Here is a 24,724-nt window from a genome sequence, read left to right on the forward strand (position 1 = left end):
ATCATCACCAAAACACTGTGTGCGCTGGCGCTGGCACTGGAGCTGGCAGAAGACTATTTATCGGCGCATGTGACACGCTTACAAATAGCAAGAAAACGGCAGGGAGGAGTGAAACACATAAGGGTCTGTTGAAGCAGTAGCCTACTGACTTTATCTAGTGGAATTATTTTCTCCATAGTTCCGCGTTGTTCATCTCAATTTAGGAAGCAATATGGTCGAGCAGTCGGATCGCGCTCCACTGCTCGACTGGGAGGAGATTCCACCAAACGAACTGACCCAGGCGGTTCCCGCACCAGCAAAAGAAAATGGATCGGAATCAAATCCGCCAGACGGCCGCTCTCTGGGCAGCACCGCGCTCGCCATCGGGTGGAACACTAGCTCTGGGGGTCCAGCAAGTGTAACAACTATTCCCAGCGTGAACAGGAGCCCTCACATTGACCATCCTGGCCCGTGGGATGTTCCCAGTCCCATCCATGCCGACTCTAGAATATCTCTGAAAGAACGACTGGGATGGGAGGAAAAGGACCAAATAGTGGCTGTGTTTGTGGTAACCTTTGACACAAGATCAGGTGAGCAAGAGCAATACAGTATGGAGAGAGTGCCATTTACCTTACTGGGCACAGTGGGGGACTGACTCATTCCATGGAAGTGCGCACACACTGAAAGATGACGTTGCAAGAAATGCCTACTGTTCTTTACTTCCCGCTAGCTTTGCTTATCTACGCTATTCAAATATGACCCAATATGTAGAGACCCAAATCATTTGTGGTCAGCATTTGTTGAGCAGGGAAAGCACAGTTTGTCAAATTATAATTTTCTTCTGCCATCACAAGGTTCAATAAACTCTCTTTAAATGTAGATAATGTGAATAATAGAGTAATGCATTAACCTACTGTTACATTAATTTCTAATTTGATAATTCAAACCTCCCCTTGTACAGCTTGGAAAATATTCTGGATTTCTCAGTGGTTATTATAGCAAGCATCTGTTGACCCGGGGCAGTTTGTGTGTTCCTCTGTTGTTACACCAGTGTCACTAAGAAGGCAAAGCTTTCTGAGAGTCCTGGGAAACCAGTGTTACTACTTACCCTCCTCAACTTCCCTTTTATGGTACGCTGAGTTTTATAGTAAGATAGAATGTGAAAGGAAAAAACTTGGGACATGGTGGATGAATTTCATTCTCTCACAGTGAAGTGAGCAGTATGGAAAATCAAGTGTATGTGTTTGTGTGTGTCAATGGCAGGTAACATGGTGGAATGGTGCTTACCCCAAGATGTGAATCTTGACGGAGTGGAATTCAAGTCAATGGCGAGCGGATCACACAGAATCGCCAACGACTTCATGTAAGACTATTCCCCCAACTGAATGCACAGTGTTATTGGCATAGGACCATCAGAACCCTATCAATAATCTGTACGATGTTGTATACATTCACAAGATTCATCCATGTCTTTTTAATTTTTGCAGATATTTCCGTAAAGGCTGCTACTTTGGGCTGGCTTGTTTTGCTAACATGCCTGTTGAAAGTGAATTGGAGAGAGGGGCGCGGATGAAATCTGTGGGTATTCTGTCTCCCTCTTACACCCTCCTATATCGCTACATGCACTTCCTGGAGAACCAGGTTAGGTAAGTACTTGTCTGTCTGTGTCTGTGTCTGTCTGTCTGTTAGGCTTGGGCAATACCCCGGTATATGGTATGAACTAAGGATGCACGATATATCGGTGAACATATCGGAATTGGCCGATATTAGCTAAAAATGCCAACATCGGCATTGGCCCGATTTCTAGTTTAACGGCGATGTGCAAAACCGATTTCAAACCTGACGCGCATACCTATATAACGTAGGTACATGACGTAATGACGCCACGTCAAATTTTGCGCTACACGTGCAACAGGCATTCCTAACCTAGCCCACAATGTCTGCTGTGTGGATCGAGCAGTTAAAAAGTCGAGCAGTCATTTGAAAGAGTAAGAACATTTCAGCGAGACAACTCAAAGGCAAAATCCATTAATGCCAAGATAATGGAATTCATTGCCCTTGACAATCAAACGTTTTCTGTCGTAGGTGATGTTGGCCATCGCCGACTGGTCGAGCATCGGTACACACTACCAAGTGAGCTATTTTTCAGATGTTGCCCTACCAGAGTTACACAGTAATAGCGTCACTGCTATTAGCTTCACGACTGACATTTGGACCAGCGATATCAGTCCCAGGAGCATGCTGAGTCTGACAGCACAGTGGGTCGTCAAGGATTTCTTACTGAATAAAGTTGTATTGCATGCTCATGAATATGCTGGTTGTCATACCGCTGCTGCCTTTTCAATGGCTTTTGAGAACATGTTTGAAACTTGGAAACATGAACACGCTAGCTCCATTCAAACAACTTGCTCGAGAAATAAGCTTATCAACTGCGCCTGCAGCAGACGTGATACCCTCTGTCATAGCATTGAAACACCTGCTCAACATAACTGCCGACACAGACTGTGAACAAGTGATTCGGTGGCATTCTCTCTACTGTGTCGCCGCCATGCTCGATGCTAGGTACAAGGACCGCTACTTCTATGCAGACAAGAAACAAGGTTTACGTAAAATGTTACATACACAGCTGGACAAGATGGAAACAGACACAGTGACAGTGCGCACCGAGGAAGAGAGGCCACGGACAGAGAGCTGAAACTTCACTGCTTGATATGTATGATGAAATCGTGGTTGAGAATGGAATGACTGAACGAAACAGCACAGCAAGTAAGTGAAAGAAATAGGTTTTGATTATGTTTTACTGGTAATGGGGACATACGTAAATGCAAACAAAATAACGCGTGTGTGTTTTTAACCTTTATTTAACTAGCAAGTCAGTTAAGAACAAATTCTTATTTACAATGACGGCCTACCCTGGACGACGCTGGGACAATTGTGCGCCGCCCTATGGGACTCCCAATCACGGCCGGATGTGATACAGCCTGGATTCGAACCAGTGACTGTAGTGACGCCTCTTGCACTGAGATGCAGTGCCTTAGACCTCTGCATCCGTGTGTGTTAACTATTTAACTGTACTAGAATGCTTAAAAGGCCGCTAAAATGTTAAATATTGGTTATCGGTATCTGTTTTTTGGCAAGGAAAATATAGGATATCGGTATCGACCAAACATGTCATATCGGTGCATCACTAGTATAAACGGTTTATTTTCAAATACCGACAGAATGATTTTGAATACAGTAAAAAAAAATATATATATATATATTTAACGTTAGCTATGCCACTGCTTCTACCTATATAAGTTAAGTACAACTATAAAAAAAATCTAAGATGCCAAATAAATTATATCCAGCTCAGGACTCCAGCTATGCATTTGGTTTGCTATCTTGCTAGCATCGGCCTGATGTCAAGATCAAGCTTCTTGGTTCCCTCCTGGATCAAGATCCCTGTTGCCTAAATTGCACATTCAGTAATACTGTATACCTTGGTATGGTACAGAAACGTTACGACGTTATTAATATCTGGATACCACTCAACCCTACTGTCTGGTCTGTCTGTCGCTCGCTCTCACTGTCTGTGTCACTGTCTGTCCATTCTCTCTCTTTGTCACTCTCTTTCTTATCCGTCCTGTTTCACATTTCTCCCCTTATTTCCTTCCTCCTTTCCTTCGTCTGTATTTTCAGTCTCCTCATCTATTAAAAATAAGCCCTGAGTCAGTGCCACCACCGTCACTAGAAGCCATTTATATCATATGAAGTCTTTGTATGTAATCATTGAAATGGAAGAAACCCGGACAGTTTCCCTCAGTAAATCTTGTCTTTATGCTTGAATCTTCAAACAGAGCCTTATCTCTTATCTCATTGACTATGCATAAAGATGTGACACATCCAGCTCATGGTAGAGGTGTATGCTTGGGGGGTTAATCTTGACTTTATACAGTACAGGTACTTATGTGGATCCATTGGAAGTACTACGCCACTTCCAGTTCCCAGGGAGGGATTATCCCAGGTTTAATCCAATCTAACCATGCTGTGACGAGTCTTCGATAACAGTCTCTTTCTTACCAGTGTTCTCACTGAGATGCCAACTGCAGTCAGCATATAGAAAGTGTATAGTGTCTCTCCATGCAGACACCAGCTCCAGTGCCCTGGCTCGTATTCTCCTCTGGAGGCCTTCTATGAGGATAAGAAAGCTGTGCTGCCCCCAGCAGGGAACGGCCTTGTCACTGCTTGTCCAACCAGTGCCTGGGTCCCAGCCATCAACCGCTGCATGCACCCAGAGATGAAGGTGAGCACCTACGGCCACCTGCACCAGTCACTGATGTTACTGTGTGGCTGTTGTTTGTGTTAGTTGTGGATAATTGGCAATTAAATGTTTTGGTTTAAGTGCGTTTGTTCATTTTGAGATATGTGATAACTTCAAATCAAACTTTATTTGTCACATGCGCCGAATAAAACAAGTGTAGACCTTACCGTGAAATGCTTACTTACTAGCCCTTAACCAACAATGCAGTTCAAGAAGAGTTAAGAATATATTTACGAAATGGTAGCACAATACAATAACGAGGCTATATACAGGGGGTACCGGTACCAAGTCAGTGTGCGGACATACAGGTTAGTTGAGGTAATTTGTACATGTAGGTAGGGGGGAAGTGACTATGCATAGATAATAAACAGCACGTAGCAGCGGTGTACTAAACCAATGTGGGAATGGGGGTGTAAATGTAAATAGTCCGGTGGCCATTTGATTAATTATTTAGCAGTCTTATGGCTTGTCATAAGAACAGCTAGTCCTGTCATCCAGAACAGCTGGTTCTCTCGTGCATGCTTCAGTGTTGCTTGCCTCGAAGCTAGCATAAAATGCATTTGGCTTGTCTGGTAGGCTCGTGTCACTGGGCAGCTTGCATCTGGGTTTCCCTTTGTAGTCTGTAATAGTTTTCAAGCCCTGCCACATCCGACAAGCGTCAGAGCCGGTGTAGTGGGATTCAATCATAATCCTGTATTGACGCTTTGCTTGTTTGATTGTTCGTCTGAGGGCATAACGGGATATCGTATAAGCGTCCAGATTAGTGTCCCGCTCCTTGAAAGCGGCAGCTCTGACATTTTAGCTCGATGCGGATGTTGCCTTTAATCAATGGCTTCTGGTTGGGATATGTACGTACGGTCACTGTAGGGACAACGTCGTCGATGCACTTATTGATGAAGCCAATGACTGAGGTGGTATACTCATCAATGCCATTGGATGAATCCCGGAACATATTCCAGTCTGTGCTAGCAAAACAGTCCTGTTGCGTAGCGTCCGGGTCATCTGAAACATTTGCATATTGAGCGAGACACTGATACTTCCTGCTTTAGTTTTTGCTTATAAGCAGGAATCAGGAGGATAGAATTATAGTCAGATTTGCCAAAAGGAGTGCGGGGGGGAGAGCTTTGTATTCATCTCTGTGTGTGGATTAAAGGTGGTCTAGAGGTTTTTTTCCCCTCTGGTTGCACACGTGACAAGCTGGTAAAACTTTGGTTATTTCTGATTGAAGTGTTCCTGCATTTAAGTCCTCGGCCACTAGGAGAGCCGCTTCTGGATGAGCATTTTCTTATTTGCTTATGGCCTTATAGAGTTGGTTGAGTGCGGTCTTAATGCCAGCATCGGTCTGTGGTGGTAAATAGACGGCTACGAATAATATAGATGGTGTGGTCTACAGCTTATCATAAGGTACTCTACCTCAGGTGAGCAATACCTCGAGACTTCTTTAATATGAGACAATATTAGCACCAGCTGTTATTGACAAATAGACACACACCCCCACCCCTCGTCTTACCAGACGCAGCTTCTGGTAAGACTTGGTGCTGTTTGTCCATGTAACTCAGACTCCTGATGTCAAGGAGAGATTTTGTGCAATAGTTTGTTTTTGGTCCATGCTGAGCAAGCTTATCCAGACTGAAAAAGCATTACCGTATCAGACAGCCTGACAGTCTGTTCTCTCTCTGTCCCCTCCAGATCACCCACCCGGCCGGCTGCATGTCCCAGTTCATCCACTTCTTTGGGGAGCAGATCATGGTGCTGTGGAAGTTTGCCCTACTCCGAAAACGAATCCTTATCTTCTCTCCACCACCTGTGGGTGTCGTGTGCTACAGGGGTGAGAGGGAGCAGCTGACACACACACACACACACACACACACACACACACACACACACACACAGTCACCTTTACAAACCCCCACATATTTGTTTTTCAGATTTTATTACAGAATTCTGTCACTGAGTACTCTGTCTTTGTAGTGGTTTTTCATGTTGCTCTGTACTCCCCACAGTGTACTGCTGTTGCTCTCTGGCCAACATCTCTATACCTGGGATAGGTGTGTCTGTGCCTGAGTTCCGCCCCTTCTTCTACATCAATGTGGCAGACATCGCTGCCCTGGCAACAGAGATGTCATACGTGGCTTGTGAGTGTTGACCTGGGGCTTTTGAATCCACAGTTAATACACTGAACAAAAATATAAACGCAACATGTAAAGTGTTGGTCCCATGTTTCATGAGCTGAAATAAAATATCCCATAAATTGTCCATACGCACAAAAAGCGTATTTCTCTCAAATTGTGTGCACAAATATTGTTACATCTCTGTTACTCAGCATTTCTTTTTTGCCAAGATAATCCATCCACCTGACAGATGTGGCATATCAAGAAACTTATTTAAACAGCATGATCGTTAAACTGGTGCACCTTGTGCAGGCGACAATAAAAGGTCACTCAGAAATGTGCAATTTTGTCACACAACACAATGCCACAGATGTCTCAAGTTTTGAGGCAGCGTGCAATTGGCATGCTGACTGCAGGAATGTCCACCAGAGCTGTTGCCAGATTTCATTTCTCTACAATAAGCCACCTCCAACGCCGTTTTAGAGAATTTGGCAGTACGTGTGTACGTTGTGTGGGCAAGCGGTTGGCTGATGTGAACAGAGTGCCCCATGCTGGGGTTATGGTATGGGTAGGCATAAGCTATGTACAACAAACACAATTGCATTTTATCGATGGCAATTTAAATGCCTAGAGATACCATAACGAGATCCTGAGACCCATTGTCGTACCATTAATTTGCCGCCATCACCTTATGTTTCATTATGATAATGCACAGCCCCATGTTGCAAGGATCTGTACACAATTCCTGGAAGCTGAAAATGTCCCAGTTTTTCCATTGCTGCATATTCACCAGACATGTCACCCATTGAGCATGTTTGGTATGCTCTGGATCAACGTGTATGACAGTGTGTTCCAGTTCACGCCAATATCCAGCAACTTCACACAGTTATTAAAGTGGGACAACATTCCACAAGCCACAATCAACAGCCTGATCAACTCTATGCAAAGGACATGTGTCGTGCTGCATGAGGCAAATGGTGGTCACACTAGATACTGATTTGTTTTCTGTTCCATGCCCCTACTTTTTTTTTTAAGGTACACTACATGACAAAAAGTATGTGGACACCTGCTCGTCGAATATCTCATTCCAAAATCATAGGCATTGATATGGAGTTGGTCCCCCCTTTGCTGCTATAACAGTCTCCACGCTGGGAAGGCTTTCTACTAGATGTTGGAACATTGTGATTCCATTCAGCCACGAGCATTAGGGAGATTGGGCACTGATGTTGGGTGATTAGGCCTGGCTCGCAGTCGGTGTTCCAATTCATCCCAAAGGTGTTTGATTGGGTTGAGGTCAGGGCTCTGTGTAGGCCAGTCAAGTTCTTCCACACCGATCTCAACAATCCATTTCTGTATGGACCTCGTTTTGTGCATGGGGGCATTGTCATGCTGAAAAAGGAAAGGGCCTTCCCCACACTGTTGCCACAAAGTTGGAAACAAAGAATCGTCTAGCATGTCATTGTATGCTGTAGCATTAAGATTCCCCTTCACTGGAACTAAGGGGCCTAGCCCAAACCATGAAAAACAGCCCCAGACCATTATTCCTCCTACACCAAACTTTACAGTTGGCACTATGCATTGGGGCAGGTAGCGTTCTCCTGGCATCTGCCAAATACAGATTAATCTGTCGGACTGCCAGATGGTGAAGCGTGATTCATCACTCCAGAGAACACATTTCCACTGCTCCAGAGTCCAATGGCGGCGAGCTTCACACCACTCCAGCCGTTGCTTGACACTGCGCATGGTGAACTTAGGCTTTTGTGCGGCTGCTCATGATGCTCCTGACTAACAGTTTCTGTGCCGACGTTGCTTCCAGAGGCAGTTTGGAACTCCACATTGAAATTCACTGAGCTCTTAAGACCATTCTACTGACAATTTTTATCTATGGAGATTGCATGGCTGTGTGCTCGATTTTATACACATGTCAGCAGTGGGTGTGGCTGAAGTAGGCGAATCCACTAATTTGAAGGGGTGTCCACATACTTTTGTATATATAGTCAGGGTAGGTTACTTCCTAAAAGCAGTCTGTTACAGTTACTAGTTACCTACCCAAAATTGTAATCAGTAGCATAACTTTTGGATTACCCAAACTCAGTAACGTAATTTGATTACTTTCAGTTACTTTTAGATTAATTTCCCCTTAAGATGCATTAGAAGAAGACAAAAATGTATGCTACCAATTAAATAACATCTATTGCAGGATAAATTAATGTTAAAGATTACATAGCTGACCGTATATGGATGTAAAATTTTACTTTATGGGTTGGTTATGTAGGCTTCTTCTAACCCATCGTTTTCTACTACATATAATAATACGATTAAATTTTATCTTTACATTAAAAACCAAAGTGTATCAGAATTCCAATAAATGATATACCCCTTGATCTTCAAGAATAGGAAATATGGAAGAATAGATTAGCCAAATTGTTTTACCTGAGCATAACCCCAAAACGAAGGACTTATTAGCCAGCCATACTCTGTTTGTGATTTTGTTGTCATGGAGGACTGAGTGGGCTCATTGATTCGAGTTGAAAAATAAATGCAGCGCTCATTGAATGGCATGCTTTGAGCACTACTGAAAAGTGCTATTTACATGTTAAAAATGAATGCCATTTGCTATAGGCCTATTGTTTACCTTGTTGTTGGTGATATCTTGATAATATGCAATGGTTTTTAAAGGCAAATCCACAGATAAAACGGTCGCACCACCTCTGTTTTGGTAAAAAGCTGAGGGATGGGCCTGGAGAAATGTAACCACTCAGATAAATAGACAGAGCTATGGATGCAAGGACTGACCATCCATGATATCAAAATGATTGTTTTAACCATGTTATGAGGGTTTACAGTGTTTTACATTTACAATGTTTACAAACGTTGGAAAAAAACAAGCTTATATTTGGGGTTCCCATGGATTGTGACAGTTGAACTAAGCTCATGAGGCATTTATAAATGATATTCTTCAAGAATCAATGGATATCTATACATACATACATACATACATACATACATACACACACACACACACACACACACACACACACACACACACACACACACACACACACACACACACACACACACACACACACAAGTCCAAAAAGGGATGTAGCAACTACAGATTTCCTCTTTAAGTCTATCAAATGTGTGCGAGTTTGAGCATGTGTCCATTAGGCCTATGTTTTTATTTATTTTTTTATCAGCACGAATTAGACTGATCAATAAATGCTCCACTTTTATTCCGTAGGCTGGGATCCGTATTATGCAGCTGTTGCAAGAGCACATTTTTCACTGGCAGTCCACCTGTTTCAAAAACAATGATTGATAGGCAGCTTAAACTTCTTGAATTCGACCATTATTGGATTCAAATACACATTTAGATTTGTAAACAGGCGTCCACAACAACCAAAATCCATAAGGCACAAATAGCTAAATGATAGAGCAGCAGTGTGATTCACAATGCTCTATGAAGATATCAATAATAAGTGATATCCGTATCGCCGTAGACTACACCACTGCTGTCATCCTTACCTCCAAGCGTTTAATCAAGTTGGATAATCTTTGGGTGCCGACAGCAGTCACACCATTGGAAGACATTGGACTACAGCCTACAAAAGCCTATTCCTGCTCTTTTCCCGCGATCCATCAAACACATTTGGTGTGTCATCATAGTGGTCTCTGACTTGTGGTCAGACTCGCTCAGGTGGAACAAATTTAAACTTGTGCCTTTTTTCAATGCTTATTTGGATGTCATTGAGAACAGAAATGTCAAACATTTATTTTTCTTCCCGGACATCCTTTCTGAATTTAAAAGTAATCATCTAGTTTTTCAAAAGTATCTGTAATCTGATTACAATATTTTTGCTGGTAACGGATTATAGTTACCGGTTTTTGTATTCCCTTACATGTAGCGCATTACATGTAATCCGTTACTCCCCATCCGTGACCAACAGATGCGTATCTGTATTCCTAGTCATGTGAAATCCATAGATTAGGGCCTAATAAATTTGTATGAACTGTAACTCAGTAAAATCTTTGAAATTATTGCTTGTTGCGTTTATATTTTGGTTCACTATACATTATGCTAAGATTGATAAAGGGGTGTGTGTGTTTAGGTACGACAGAGAAGATCTTTGAGGAGAAGAAGGAGCTGTATGATGTATATGTTGACAACCAGAATGTGAAGACACACAGAGATAGCCTTCAGCCACTACTCCGGCTGAATGGGGTGGACCGGGAGAAGTATAGGAAACTCAGCGAACAGAGGTACACAGAAACTGATAAATGGTGGAAGCCATTTTGAAGAGATGATGCTGATGATGATTATGTTATTGTCTTTTCAGGCAACTGCTACTTTACACTCAGGAGGTGGATGGAGACTGCACATCAAATGAGGAGGACCTCTTTATCCTGTGAGTTAGTTTACACAACAGTATCTTTTGGTTGAGCTCAGTCTGGAGTGTTTATCAAACTTTCTTACAGAATGTCCTCTGTTCTCTCCACTAGGTTTTTCATGGAGCAGAATAACCGTATCTTCCAGACTCTATCGGAGGTGGCGGCGAGTGCGGACCCCACCCTGACGGCAGAGCACGTGAGGGCCATGGGGCTGGACCCTCAGGCAGACCGCACTTTCCTGGTGGATCTGCTGGAGCTCTATGGCATTGATGCCATGCTGGTAATCGATAACCCCTGCTGCCCCTGAGCCCTGTGTGGCCTGTGCTCCTCTCTCCTTTTCCCCTGAAGACACTGCCTCCTACTCTTCGTCCCCTGGCCTCCTGCCCAGTCAAATGCCTGCAGGTTTCTCTTGGTCTCTCGCCATACTCCGGGATACAGCTGCCTTTGGCCAGTGTTAACTTAGAGACAGCTCACCTGGCCAATTGGGCCACGATAATAGACACTGCCTGGACTCTGCAGTTCTCTTGCTAAAGTCTGTTTCACATTCAACAACCACTTGTCTTGTTTGTCTGTTCGCTTGGCATCTGTTCTCTTCTCACTTGGATTTCTGCTTGGTTCACCAGCCCTAGTCAATGGAAGTGGAAGTTCCACGGAACCTTTGATCAATGTGCCTCGTTGTACTGCTCCCAATATTATGGAGCACTGCTGACTTTGACCAACAGCGCCATGTATCTACAGTAGCATCCTGTTTGGGGATGGATAATTGATTGTTCCTCTCACTTGGAACCTTAACTCCAAATTCAGCCATGGCACCAAGCCCTTTTTTTCTTACGTCTTTAGAGGATTCTACCTAACCATGTATAGTGTAATACTAAATATTCACGTGATTGTCAGGGCTTTTATTTTATGGATCTCAATCTTTCTGCTGAATAACTTTACCATGATGTTGTTTCCTAAACTTCTACATCAGGTTTGCTAGAGCTGAGAATAAAGTGTTTTCACTTGGTTTTCCTCTTAAACAAATTATGCTGAAGTTGATCAACCTTTTATTTTTCAGAATGGAAAAAAAGGAGCAATGTGAATATTTGTGTGTTTGATAAAAGTCAATAATCAAGAAAGATTCACACTTCAAGACTAATTCACATGAATCTGCTTCACATAAACAAGAAGACCTCTTTTGGTTCAAATAGTGTTTTTCATGATGTCAGCTAATCATACACATTAAAAGGGAAAGATGAGTCATGCCAGATGTATTTATTTGATATAATGCCCTCATCCAAGGAGGTATTTATTATGGAGCTGAGGTTGAATATTTGTTAAATACTGTAACATTTCATTAGACTGCACATGTTTGTCTGACTTGGTCCAATGCTGACACCCATACAGGCTCCAGTCACTTATGTTTTTCTTGTTCCCTTGTCACATTGCACATGTGTATGGTGACTTTTGGATAATGTTTTGTGTCGTGTTTTATCAAGTTTAGATGTTTTAAAATTGTGAACTTGAAACTTAAATGAATGTGTTTCTATGACACTAACTTATCATGAATGCTGCACCACACCACAACTTCTGTACTCTTGTTTGATGACCACATGATTATGGGTCAACTTGTTTGTGTTCTGATTTAATGGCCCAATGTTGTCAGCAGAGAAACTATTACTAAAAGTGCAGTCAGTGATGTAACAGTCTGTCTGTCTCGGAGCCAGCAGGAAGCTTTGTGTGTTGTGTACTTCAAACTGTACTGCCCGGTTATCAATGAGATTTGTTGCAGATTAAATTAGATTCACGGGTGTCTATGAGAGGGCAGATACAACTTTCTTTCTTGTTGGAGCTTGTCAGCTGCAGGAAGGAGATTGTTGTGCCCCGTCACTGTAACAATGACTCCTTTGTATGCTTGAGGTTCACAGAGGGAATTACTCCCCTCTCTGGGCAGACAGACCCTGATATAGGATCAATTTAGATTTTTTATCAAAATAAGATAACATGGACAGGGGAACTTGATCATAGATCAGCACTCCTACAGTGAGACACTTTTCGAAAACAGGCCCTGGAGATGACGTTATTTTGTTCTATAGTCCTGGGTGACTGATTTAAATCAATGTATGAAGCAGTCATCCAATAGATGTGAGTTCAATGACGCATCAAATATTTTGGATGAAGACAGCGAACTGCTTTCATTGGGTTCGACTGGTCAGTAGATGTCAGCAATAGTGGCGCTGTTCATTGAGGTTTAGCTGGGGACAGTTCTGTCCTACAGTGTGGGTTATAAAGCCTAATTAGTGGGTAATCTTTGTGTTAAGTGCAGGCACTCAATTAAGACCACAGGCTTATTATACCTGTCAACAGGAAGAGGCATAGAGGAAATGTTTTAGATTTTAAACACTTCCAACTACTTTATCAACATGTCAATTGACACTACTGATATTGGTGTTTGGTAATATGATTAAATGTAGTTCACAGCCATGTTGACTTAGCCCCTTTTCCCTTCTGTTTGTTTTGACCTGTCCCACCCTGTTCTTTTCAGCACATCCTGGGCATGCGACTGTTTGTTTTACAGGTGTATCATGTAAATGTAGTAGAGAATGCACACGACACAAAAATAAATGTATCAAATGCCTTCTTTGTGGAAATTGTTCAGACCTGTACCAGCATTGGCTCATTTGAATATATTTGTACAGTATGTCACCCCACTGAATGTCAATAGAAAGCTTAATCTGTATTACTTCAGCACTAATATGCTTCAAGTACTTTAACAACTCATATAGCTAACTGTTAATCCTTGATCACAGCAACTGTAATGTAAACCTATACTTAAAACATTGGTTAACTACACAGCTACATCCAGAACCGGTACTACTATAAAACATGGAAAGAGACTTTAGTGATGAATACACATTTAGTAACTTGATCGCCTGAGCCACTCTTGTTTTCAAGCTGGTGACATTACACAGTACTGCCACTGTAAAACAATAAAACATTGGTTTTCTCTGATACTTGTTGGATTGTATTTGTGATAGTGTTGCCAAGGGAGAGTGATTCTCATACCAATGTATCTTATCATAGAGTACTGTACATGGAGGACAAAGTCTGCACTTTTCATTGGTATTAAAAAGTGACAGAACTGTGTGCATCATAACAGAATTATTGAATAAGACTCATTACACATTTAGCAATACACATGACAATATACAATAGTAAATCAGTCAGTTACACCAATAGTCCTGCCGGGCAGACTTCTATAAGCTAATTGGTTTGGACATAGCAACCAAAATGCTTGGTTCTTGTTACTTCATCATATTGTCATCTTCCATAATTGTGAAAATATTTCAACTGAACATGTCAATGTACTGTAACAATGAGACCTCACTGTAGACTGGTCCACCCTGGTTCAGCTGTGTGTTATGGATGTTTAAGGACATACTCCAGAAAAACACACCCAGATACAGTAGAGGTAGAGTCCCAGTACAGACACTAATGACCTCTTGCCTTGACCCTCCTCCCTATTTCTCTGTGTCCTGCATATTGTTGTCACTGCAGCAGGAGCGTTCAGCGCTGCAGAAGAAGCGCAGTTTCCGTGGCAACAGCCTCACCTCCACCGACATAGCCTCATACTCCTCGTTGTCGATGTTGTAGAAGCCAGCACCTTCCTGTGGGAGAGGAAACGGGACAGGACAGTAGGGAGAGGTCATAGAGCAAAAAGAGTATCGCACACATACTAAAATAAACCAATTTATACAAGAATACATGTAATTTGTTTAAAGGTTATAATTATCAAAGACCGTAATGCGTCTTGTCCAATCATTTATGTAAACCTTGGATTGCTGATGCAATGTTTTGGTCATTGAGAGGCTTTGAAGCCACCGGTCGGCCATATTGACACTCCACAGTAGGAATAAGAATGAATGGAATTCTACAGTATTTAAATGAAATGTTTCAAGGTATTTAAGTATTTTCTGTTGTAGTGGGGACAGAAATTATAGTTTAAGGAATTTAGTTTTTTTTAATAAATTGTTCATTTTTATGTTTAGCTCACAATATAATGCATTCTTCTAAATGAAGGTGTCTGTAATAGAATACATGTGGCAAAAATGTATGCAGACATTAAGAAATGCATTTCTATAGCTTGGGGGAGTGCCAAGATGGAGGCACGGTGGCTCATTGGTCTTGTCTCTGAAGTTTATAGGCTTAAGACAGATGAGGGAGTATGTGACCTTGGGCAGATTGAGTCGACATGCACTAGCCTCCAGCTTCAGTGATTGTCTTGTGAATGCAGTTGAGTCCTCCACTTTTTTCTCTCTGCAATGCAGAAAATGCAACAGCCTTGACACATGCTACATGAGTAAGCAATCATTTACTTTACTCAGGTATTACACAAATAATGTGAGAAAGTACAGTACCAGTCCAAATGTTGGACACCTACTCATTCAAGGGTTTCTTTATTTTAACATTGTAGAATAATAGTGAAGACATCAAAACTATGAAATAACACATATGGAATCATGTAGTAAACAAAAAAGTGTTAAACAAATCAAAATATATTTTATATGAGATTCTTCAAAGTAGCCACCCTTTGCCTTGATGACAGCTTCTCTCAACCAGCTTCATGAGGTAGTCACCTGGAATGCATTTCAATTAACAGGTGTGCCTTGTTAAAAGTTAATTTGTGGAATTTCTTTCCTTCTTAATGCGTTTGAGCCAATCAGTTGTGTTGGGGTGGTATACAGATGATAGCCCTATTTGGTAAAAGACCAAGTCCATATTATGACAAGAACAGCTCAAATAAGCAAAGATAAATTACAGTCCAGAAAATGTAAAGAACTTTGAACGTTTCTTTAAGTGCAGTCCCAAAAACCATCAAGCCCTATGATGAAACTGGCTCTCATGAGGACCGGCACATGAAAGGAAGACCCAGAGTTACCTATGCTGCAGAGGATAAGTTCATTAGAGTTAGCAGCCTCAGAAATTGCAGCCCAAAAAAACACTTCACAGAGTTCAAGTAACATACACATCTCAACATCAACTGTTCAGAGGAGACTGCATGAATCAGGCCTTCATGGTCGAATTGCTGCAAAGAAACCACTACTAAAAAGGACACCAATAAGAACAAGAGACTTGCTTGGGCCAAGAAACACAAGCAATGGACATTAGAGATTTTAAGTTCCAATCGCCGTGTCTTTGTGAGATGCAGAGTAGGTAAATGGATGGTCTATGCATTTGTGGTTCCCACAGTGAAGCATGGAGGAGGTGTGATGTGTCAGGGTGCTTTGCTGGTGACACTGATTTATTTTGAATTCAAGGCACACTTAACTAGCATGGCTACCATAGCTTTCTGCAGCGATACGCCATCCCATCTGGTTTGGGCTTAGTGGAACTATCATTTGTTTTTCAACCGGACAATGAACCAAAACACACCTCCAGGCTGTGTAAGGGCATTTGACCAAGGAGAGTGATGGAGTGCTGCATCAGATGACCTGGCCTCCACAATCACCTGACCTCAACCCAATTGAGATGGTTTGGGATGAGTTGGACCGCAGAGTGAAAGAAAAGCAGCCAACAAATGCTCAGCAAATGTGGGAACTCCTTCAAGACTGTTGGAAAGCATTCCAGGTGAAGCTGGCTGAGAGAATGCCAAGCGTGTGCAAAGCTGTCATCAAGGCAAAGGGTGGCTATTTGAAGAATCTATATTTTGATTTGTATAACACTTTTTTGGTCACTGCATGATTCCATATGTGTTATTTCATAGTTTTGATGTTTTCACTATTATTCTACAATGTAGAAAATAGTAAAAATAAAGAAAAACCCTTGAATGAGTAGGTGTCCAAACTTTTGACTGGTACTGTAAATCTCCACAACTTACCCAACAGTGATAAAATCTCCCACAGTGAAGGAGTCCGGCTCCACACACACCAGCAGGGAGTCATCAATACGCTGAAGGACAAAAAAGAGAACAGGCAGTTTAAACATCCTGTCACTTTTGTTGTAGTAGCTACTAGGTAAAAAAATATATATATATTAAAAAATAAATAAAATGTGCTGACCGTCTGGACAGGGTTTTTGTTCTGAGTTTGTATTGACAGCTCCAAAGTAGACAGCGTTCTCTCATCCCACCTCTCTGGCTCCTCCACTTTGGGAGACGCTGCACAAACAGAAAACCAATGCCAATCATGCTTTGTTAAATAGAAGATACACAAGGACATTTAAAGGATGTAGTGTTATGTACAGACAGACAAACAAACATAGTGTTACCTGGAATAGGTGGGTACCAGTCATTTTTCAGTCTGCGGGCAATGCGGTACATTAGGTTGGGGCGCTGGGGCTTTTGTTCCGGGCAGGTCAGGAGGGCGAAGGGTCGGGGCTATGTAGGACACAGAGGCCTCGTGAACCTGGGGCCATTCCTGGCGGATACAAGAAGACAGCATGGTACAAATGCATGGAGGAACAACGGCAGTCCATGGACTTTGAATGGAAACAGTCATGTTTCTCACCCGTAATGTACTGAACCAATGAGCTGCTTTTATCTTCAACGGGCCAAGGTACCAATATCTAAGATAGAAAGCACAGCAATATGAGAAATGTATTTTTAGAGAAGAAACACAACTTCATATTATTATAATGTAATGCACGTAAAAGTATAATATGTGGGAAACGTGTTTACCATAAGCTCTGAAGTTTGACTAGTAATTGTGAGGTTCTTACTTTTTGATGGTGGAAGCGACATCTCTGAAGGCCCCCCACCGTAGACCAATCAGGGCAAACACTGGCTGTTCTTTTTCTCCCTGGATACATAAAACCAGAAACACAATACAATTTTCTATCTTGCTCTCAATGGAGTTATGGTTATTCAATGTCGATTTAAGGTAATATCAGTTTGTGTCATCTTGACCCCTCCCTGAATCCCAGACCCTTCTGGTCTCACCTTGATTTGCAGCACATCCAGAGGTACCGTTTCTCCATGCAGGATAGACAATGTCGCTGATGTGATGTGTCTAAAAACAAGAAGCAATATGGATGACAAAAGGATTGGAGGATATTTTAGGACACTAACGACAAGATGATGGCATGGGTTTGTATCTGAATGAACAAGTGTGCCGTGTTTCAATGGGATACTTACTTCACCTGATTGTCACTGAGGATGTGCAGACTCTCACTCAGGGAATTGTGGGAGCCCAGTGGGATAAATCCTATGGGGGTTTTACTGAACGACTCCTGGGTTTGAGAAACACCCATAGGACTGGGTAGTTAGAGACAGCTTAGCTAAAACAGTATTACACAACACTTATAACATACAATTAGTAATACACAACAGTCAATGCTACACAACTTACGTGATCAGCCCTCCGCAGCAAGCCAGTGATAACCTCCTGCAGAGTGCCATCCCCTCCAGCCACAATCAGCATGTCTGTTTGCTCCATCAGCTCCATCAATTTCTTTGCTTGGCCCTCATAGTCTGTCTGTAAGAGAGAAGACACATGTAGAGTATTACACTATGTAGAACTATAAACTATAAGGCCTTAGATGCCATGGGGAAACAAAATTGTAGGCCACCTTTACTAGTGTTACTTCCATACCAGCCAGGTGTAATATAGGCACAGCATTCTTCTCAAATAAGTTGTTGGCTTTCCTATGATCAGAGAGAAGAGCAAGAGTACAGCAAGACAAATTAGTTAAACACAAATTACAATATAAAAGGGAAATGGCTGTGGTGCAATAAGCTGGACCTCATGCTTATTCTCTTTGCTTAACTTTAGGGAATGTGACAATTATCTCTTACTTGCCCACTACAAGCTGCTGGGTTTAGGATGACTGTGGCTTTCTTCAGCTGCTCCTGGGGTGATATCTGCTGATGTCCAAATTCCTGCAATTGAGAATGGAGTATTTTGTATTAGAGAAAACAGTAAATGCAAGTGCAGAATCCTTGAATGCAGACACATATTGTACACAATAAGCCATGTCTCACCCTGGCCGCCAGACAAGCATCTCTTCGCAGCAGATTATCACTGTGAATAAAAAAATAAAAAAAGTATTGACAAAGAAAACAACTGATTAAAATACATTCTCCTATTATTCAATGTTGTTGGATTTCAAATCACAAGAACCGTTCTGTAAGACCTTGATGGCTGATGATTTCTCAAAGGCTACCAATTCCTGTGTACGTGCTCAATGATATTAATGCTAGGGATGATCTGTACTTGATCTAACAACCATACCGGTAATTCTGAAGGAAACGTTACGCACCAGTGTTTACCATACAGCCAGTGTCCACCGTATGATAGGGCACACGCAGCGACTGTGGACTTCTTCCAATGATTCCGCAGAGTTACAAACACTTTCACAACCCGAGCCATTATCGACACTATCAGAATATCCGTTTAAAAAACGCTATGTATCATCTGTGTAAGCATCACAATTAATGTCCTTTCCCTGTCAGAACCATTTCGCATGTGACACATTGCTGCAGCTATCTTAATAGTATTAGTTCCGGTTGAGTTTCATTAAACACGTTATGAAATAAGTTATCCCGTAACATACCAACATAAACAAAAATAAGGGAAATTTACAAATTGAAAATGGTACACAACTTAAAGAAATAAGTAATCGTCATTAGCTCAGTGCTTAGCTTATTGACGAAACACTACATTTCCCATACACTAGCTGAGGTCTAAACAAAAAGAAGACCTCGCCTGAAGAGTAGTCTAAAAAAAAAGATATATGTTTTATTACTTTGCCACTGCATTTTTTAAAATATCAATAGTCACATTATATACTGAATAGTATAATGGCTGGTGAACAGAAGATATATGTAATCAATGATTTTTTTAAACGTTAATTATTGTATTTTTACTCTGGCGCTAAGCCAGGGCCAATTCTCTAGAATTCGACATTTACATGGTGGCGCAGATGGCGGGAAATTCGGGTATGGGTTTCATTTCAAATAATAGAGCAGTGAGAGGTTGGTTATGGCTATTTACAACACAATCCATATTTCTTTACAAGAGCACTTTAATTATATATAACACTGTGTCAAGTTCAGACAGGAGGAACGCTAGCTAATGTTAGCCAATCGCTATAATAACACGCGTGGGTACATTTTTTTTTATTTTACCTTTATTTAACCAGGTAACGTAAGCTCGTACATCGCCTTGGTCCGTACAATTGCCCTTATTTTAGCGCCCCAAAAAGTAATACTTCCAGATCAACTGTAATGTCAATATCATTGTGAAGCACAATTTCTCCCCTTTCCAACATTATCAATTACATGACCTAAACGCTGCCCGTTTCTGCATAATTCAAGCAGGCAATGAGCCCTGTCGGGTCTTTAAAAAAATGGCGGGTGGGGAAGCGAAACTAATGCGTGATAGTGAGAAGGAGAGAGGTTGTGTGGGAAAATAGCTTTTTTTCACTCGATCTGTCCAACTTATCACCTTATCGCCTCTAAAATGTAAATAAAACACTATAAAGAGTTTATATAATGTGTCATTACATACCTATTTGAAAGTTTGTGTCGAATTTGAATCGGGTTTTTAGGGCGGTGCTAAAGTGATCTTAGAAGAAAACAGCGGCTTTGACGCAAAAAATGACTAGGTATCCCGCCTTACCCCGTCACTGTCCATTTCTTGTTTTTAAACGATGAGAGAAGTGCTACACCTGGTGGAGAGAGATTGTAAGACATAAATAGTTGCTTTATGCGTGCTGTACGTTACGACATGACACGTCACGATGTAACGGAGGGTCCGTTTTTTCAACTTTTCTCCAATACTATAGAGCCATTACCATGTCGATCAATGCTTGAATAGAAACCTAGTTCACACCCCCGATTTTGAAGTCAACTCAGTCCCATTAGTTTTCTTCTGTAGCCTCGTTTGAATGCTGCGGTTGCGCACATTTGTACGGAATGTGGTGAGTTTACGTTAGGCTAGTTGAGAACAAGTTCTCATTTACAACTGCGACCTGGCCAAGATAAAGCAAAGCAGTGCAACACAAACAACAACACAGTTACACATGGAATAAACAAGCGTACAGTCAATAACACAATAGAAAAAAAGCAAGTCTATATACAGTACAGCGTGTGCAAATGGCGTGAGGAGGTAAGGCAATAAATAGGCCATAGTAGCAAGTAATTGCAATTTAGCAAATTAACACTGGAGTGGAAGATGTGCAAGTAGAAATACTGGGGTGCAAAAGAGCAGAAAAGTAAATAAAAACAATATGGGGATGAGGTAGGTAGATTCGATGGGCTATTTACAGATGGGCTATGGACAGCTGCAGCGATCGGTTAGCTGCTCGGGATAGCTGATGTTTAAAGTTAGTGAGGGAAATATAAATCTCCAGCTCCACATATTGATTAATATGCCGCAAACCTCCTACCAGTTCAATAATGTATTATTTGTTAAATGGTGCTGTTAGCTTCAAGAGGTCGTTCCCGAGTTAACAAATGTGAAAGTATCATGTGCTAACTAACGTTCGTTAGGAAAACAAAATGGGAAATGCTTATTAAACTCCAGTTAGTTAGCTTGCTCGTAATCTCTACAATTTGCCAATATGATATGCTCAGAACACATTGTAATGGCTACACACATAACACTGACTGACTTACTTTACCCCTATCAGGAGCCAGTCAGTGTGGGCCGCAGAAGGAGTTATGGGATGCGTGTGGAGGAGGCAACCCGAGAGCGTCCAACTCCTGGACCTGCAGCTCAGCAGTGTTGACAACTCCTCAGTAAGGAAAGTAGCTATTGGCTGTCCTAAAAGTCGCTAAATGACGTCATCGCCTCATTTGCATAATTGGCCATGTGCATGTAGTTGCGATGGACGAAACACCCTAAATATGTTTACAACTACAAATGAACTTTATTCTGTCGATTCTTGTTTTTTTTTATGTCACAATTCCAACCCTCCTCCTTTATCCGGGCTTGGGACCGGCAAAAGAGACACTCTGGCAGAGTTACTTCGTATTTTATTTTTGTTTTTTAGTTTAGTTTTCTTAATTTGGATTGGTTTTTAACCTTATGGTCCACTTAGGAGCCTACAACAAGTCACAGTAAAACATGAAAATTTTTAACCATACATTGTTTTTTTGTATACAATCTACATTAACATTCTAAATGGACCAAAAAGAGACAATAGAAAAAACTGTCAATGGCAATGTGAGAAAATATGGTAACTAGTCTGGCCCTAATTCAGGTTAATTGTTTAAAAAAAAAAAGTAAGCCAGGGCGGGATCAGCCAGCGGCAGCTTCCCGCTTCCCGTTTTTCGTGTCCTCATTTAACACAGACAGTTCTGCAACATTGTTGAGCTATTTACACCTGCATAGAAAACATACTGTTCCCGCTCAAGGTTAACCACAGCCTCTCAGCTAGTCACACTATCTGGTGCAAAATGTTACTTCCAGCACACACAGACACCCCCATGATAGGCCAAGCATATTTTCAATCCTCTACCCTAGGGTGCGAATAAAAATTAATCAATGAATCATATAAAAGCAACAAAGTTTAAAATACCTACATGTCCTTCATTCGGTCCCACTATGTACTAGATTGGCTACCAGCCACCTAGGAACTTGAAACCCTCATTTCAAAGGAGAACAACAGTTCATTAATTAAATATATGAACGCTTTTTGAGTCCCCATTTTGACACCCCCTAGGGTGTCACTCATTATCCTTTATTTCAGCGGTCACAACATAGTAATATGTTGATAGCATTTCATGAAAATAATAAAAAGTTTATTAATAAAAAAAATAAAAATTAACAGAAAAACAGAAAAAATCTACAAATTATTTTTACAGAAAAACAAAAACCAACAAATTATAAAAAACAGAAAAAATCAACAAATTATTTTTACAGAAAAACAAAAATCAACAAATTATATATGCTTTTCGACTGCTTTTCGACTCCCCCATTTGACACCCACAAGGGTGTCATACTCAGAATACAAAGATTAAAAGAAACACACCTTTATTGTATAAAGAATAAAAACCATCTAGTCCACCCTGCTACACCTAACAGATACTAGGTTGGCTACCAGCCACCCAGGAACTTTAAACCTTGACATAAGGTAGGACAACATACAGGGTAAAATATTACAGGGATATATTGTGAAACAAAAAGTAATGAATTAAACTAAAAATAAGGAATTTATTTTTTATTTTTTCACAGCAAACCATGGATCATCCTCTGCCAAGGCAGTCTCAGCATCCCCCCGGGAGCAAGCAATGGCATCATACCCGCAGCGTGCGCAACATCTGTAAAAGATTTCCTCAAACGGGATAATACAAGCAGCACAGCACATTAACATAAGAAAGACAACAATTAGGGTCAGAAATCCAGTAACCACCATTGCAGTGTACTTACCAAACCACTCACCCAACCAAGAGAACAGTCCACTCTCCTCCACTCCAGCCAAGCCTTTCATTTCCACTGATAGTTTATCTAGACCACTTAAAGCTTTCGAAATGCTCCCATCAGGGCTAGTATTGTTAGGGATAAATGTACAACATTGTTCTCCAAACATTTTGCAAACCCCACCTTGACTGGCTAGGATCATATCTAGGGCTAGTCTATTTTGCCTGGCAGTTCTAGAGGTAGCCTCCAATTGTTCATGGATGGGTCGCGTGCATGGATGGGTCACGTGCTCTGTGGATCCTAGAAGTTGGTTAGCTGTAACTTCAATAATGGTTAATGGTATTATCAGACTGGCTAAGGCGCACGTACCCTGCCAGTCACCTCTAAGAATAGGTGTTAAGCGCCTGTTTGGTCCACATATCCACCATACGTCAGCAACGCCTCTAGTTTGATTCAGCCCTTCTACCGGCCAGGTAGCATTAATGGTTACATTACTGATGCAATCAGCTTCAGGCAACCGCCCATAGTCTATACCCCTACCTGTACCCATGATGCAGCTGTAGTTTCCCCCATATGCCTTAACACCCCACGGGGCCTTCCGGGGAGGAACTTCTGGGAACACAAGACTCAAAGATTTACACAGAGTTGAATTTGGTTTAACATGGTAAAATCCCTCCAATATACACATCCACCCCTCACCGTCACCTAAAGCAAATGGGTGTGTTGCCAGAACAGGCCTAGCATGACCACAGATAACACAGTCCTTTCTGTTAAGTGTTTTAGCTGTATATCGCATGTATGCCAGCCACATATTTTCACTTGAGTGACAGGGGGCGTGGCTAGGTTTGTGTGGAAAGTGGCACGGAGAGAAAGAGCGGAGGGAGATGACTCAAGTAAACTTTCAAAATTGACATTACACATGGCGTATCACATTTAACAAACCAAACATTCAAATACCGGTATAGAAGGTAAAGTGAAAACCCAAACCAGTCCCTGCATCAATACCGGTATATCATAAAATACGGAATACCGCCCAGCCATACTATCATCTGCATATAAATGGATGAGATAGCTTCCCTACTGCCTGAGCTATGTTGTTGATGTAAATTGAGGAGTGCGTGGAGCCTAGGATCGAGCCTTGGGGCACTCCCTTGGTGACAGGCAGTGGCTAAGACAGCAGATTTTCTGACTTTATACACTGCACCCTTTGAGAGAGGTAGTTAGCAAACCAGGCCAAAGACCCCTTAGAGACACCAATACTCCTTAGCCTGCCCACAAGAATGGAATGGTCTACCGTATCAAAAGCTTTGGCCAAGTAAAAAAAAATAGCAGCACAATATTGCTTAGAATAGTCACATTAGAAGCGATGGGAGATGAGGAAATGTTGGACTGGCAAGGCTGTTGGACTGGCAAGGCTGAGTCAAATAGGAATCCTGACTTAATGAAGTGATTAAAGAGCTCAGCCATGTGCTTCTTGTCAGCAACAACCACATCATCAACTTTAAGGGACATGGGTAGCTGTGAGGAGGAGGGTTTATTCTCCAGGTCTTTAACCGTTTTCCAGAACTTCTTGGGGTTAGACCCACAGAGAGAGAACT

At 41.7% G+C, this 24,724-nt stretch overlaps 2 protein-coding genes and 1 long non-coding RNA gene across 4 annotated transcripts; 2 read left to right on the forward strand and 1 right to left on the reverse strand.

Annotated features, from left to right (window-relative positions):
- Positions 1–5: 5 nt before the first annotated feature.
- dennd11 (DENN domain containing 11) lies at positions 6–13,778 on the forward strand. Of its 2 annotated transcripts, XM_038986858.1 has the most exons (9): positions 7–569; positions 1,243–1,342; positions 1,467–1,625; positions 4,108–4,264; positions 5,972–6,110; positions 6,286–6,417; positions 10,506–10,656; positions 10,734–10,802; positions 10,897–13,778. In XM_038986858.1, the coding sequence occupies exons 1-9, from the start codon at positions 212–214 to the stop codon at positions 11,090–11,092; spliced, it is 1,461 nt and encodes a 486-aa protein (XP_038842786.1). In that variant the 5' UTR covers positions 7–211; the 3' UTR covers positions 11,093–13,778. The 2 variants fall into 2 exon arrangements, with proteins under 2 accessions (XP_038842787.1, XP_038842786.1); XM_038986859.1 differs by lacking the exon at positions 10,506–10,656 and having other exon boundaries at positions 6–569; positions 10,897–11,092.
- Positions 13,779–16,638: 2,860 nt separating this feature from the next.
- On the reverse strand, positions 16,639–19,320 carry agk (acylglycerol kinase). Its single transcript, XM_038986860.1, is given in 13 exon segments — positions 16,639–16,713; positions 16,824–16,921; positions 17,032–17,113; positions 17,115–17,180; positions 17,271–17,328; positions 17,482–17,561; positions 17,702–17,771; positions 17,897–17,991; positions 18,111–18,236; positions 18,331–18,406; positions 18,561–18,640; positions 18,743–18,782; positions 19,021–19,320. Coding segments are annotated over 13 exon segments (1,056 nt in total). The 5' UTR covers positions 19,131–19,320.
- A 348-nt stretch (positions 19,321–19,668) lies between these two features.
- On the forward strand, positions 19,669–24,241 carry LOC120042018. The gene is made up of 3 exons (XR_005475998.1): positions 19,669–19,699; positions 21,394–21,502; positions 22,941–24,241. It is a non-coding gene; the product is annotated as an uncharacterized LOC120042018 (long non-coding RNA).
- Positions 24,242–24,724: the final 483 nt, after the last annotated feature.

Source organism: Salvelinus namaycush, unplaced genomic scaffold (assembly GCF_016432855.1).
Source record: "Salvelinus namaycush isolate Seneca unplaced genomic scaffold, SaNama_1.0 Scaffold6, whole genome shotgun sequence".
Lineage (NCBI taxonomy): Eukaryota > Metazoa > Chordata > Actinopteri > Salmoniformes > Salmonidae > Salvelinus > Salvelinus namaycush.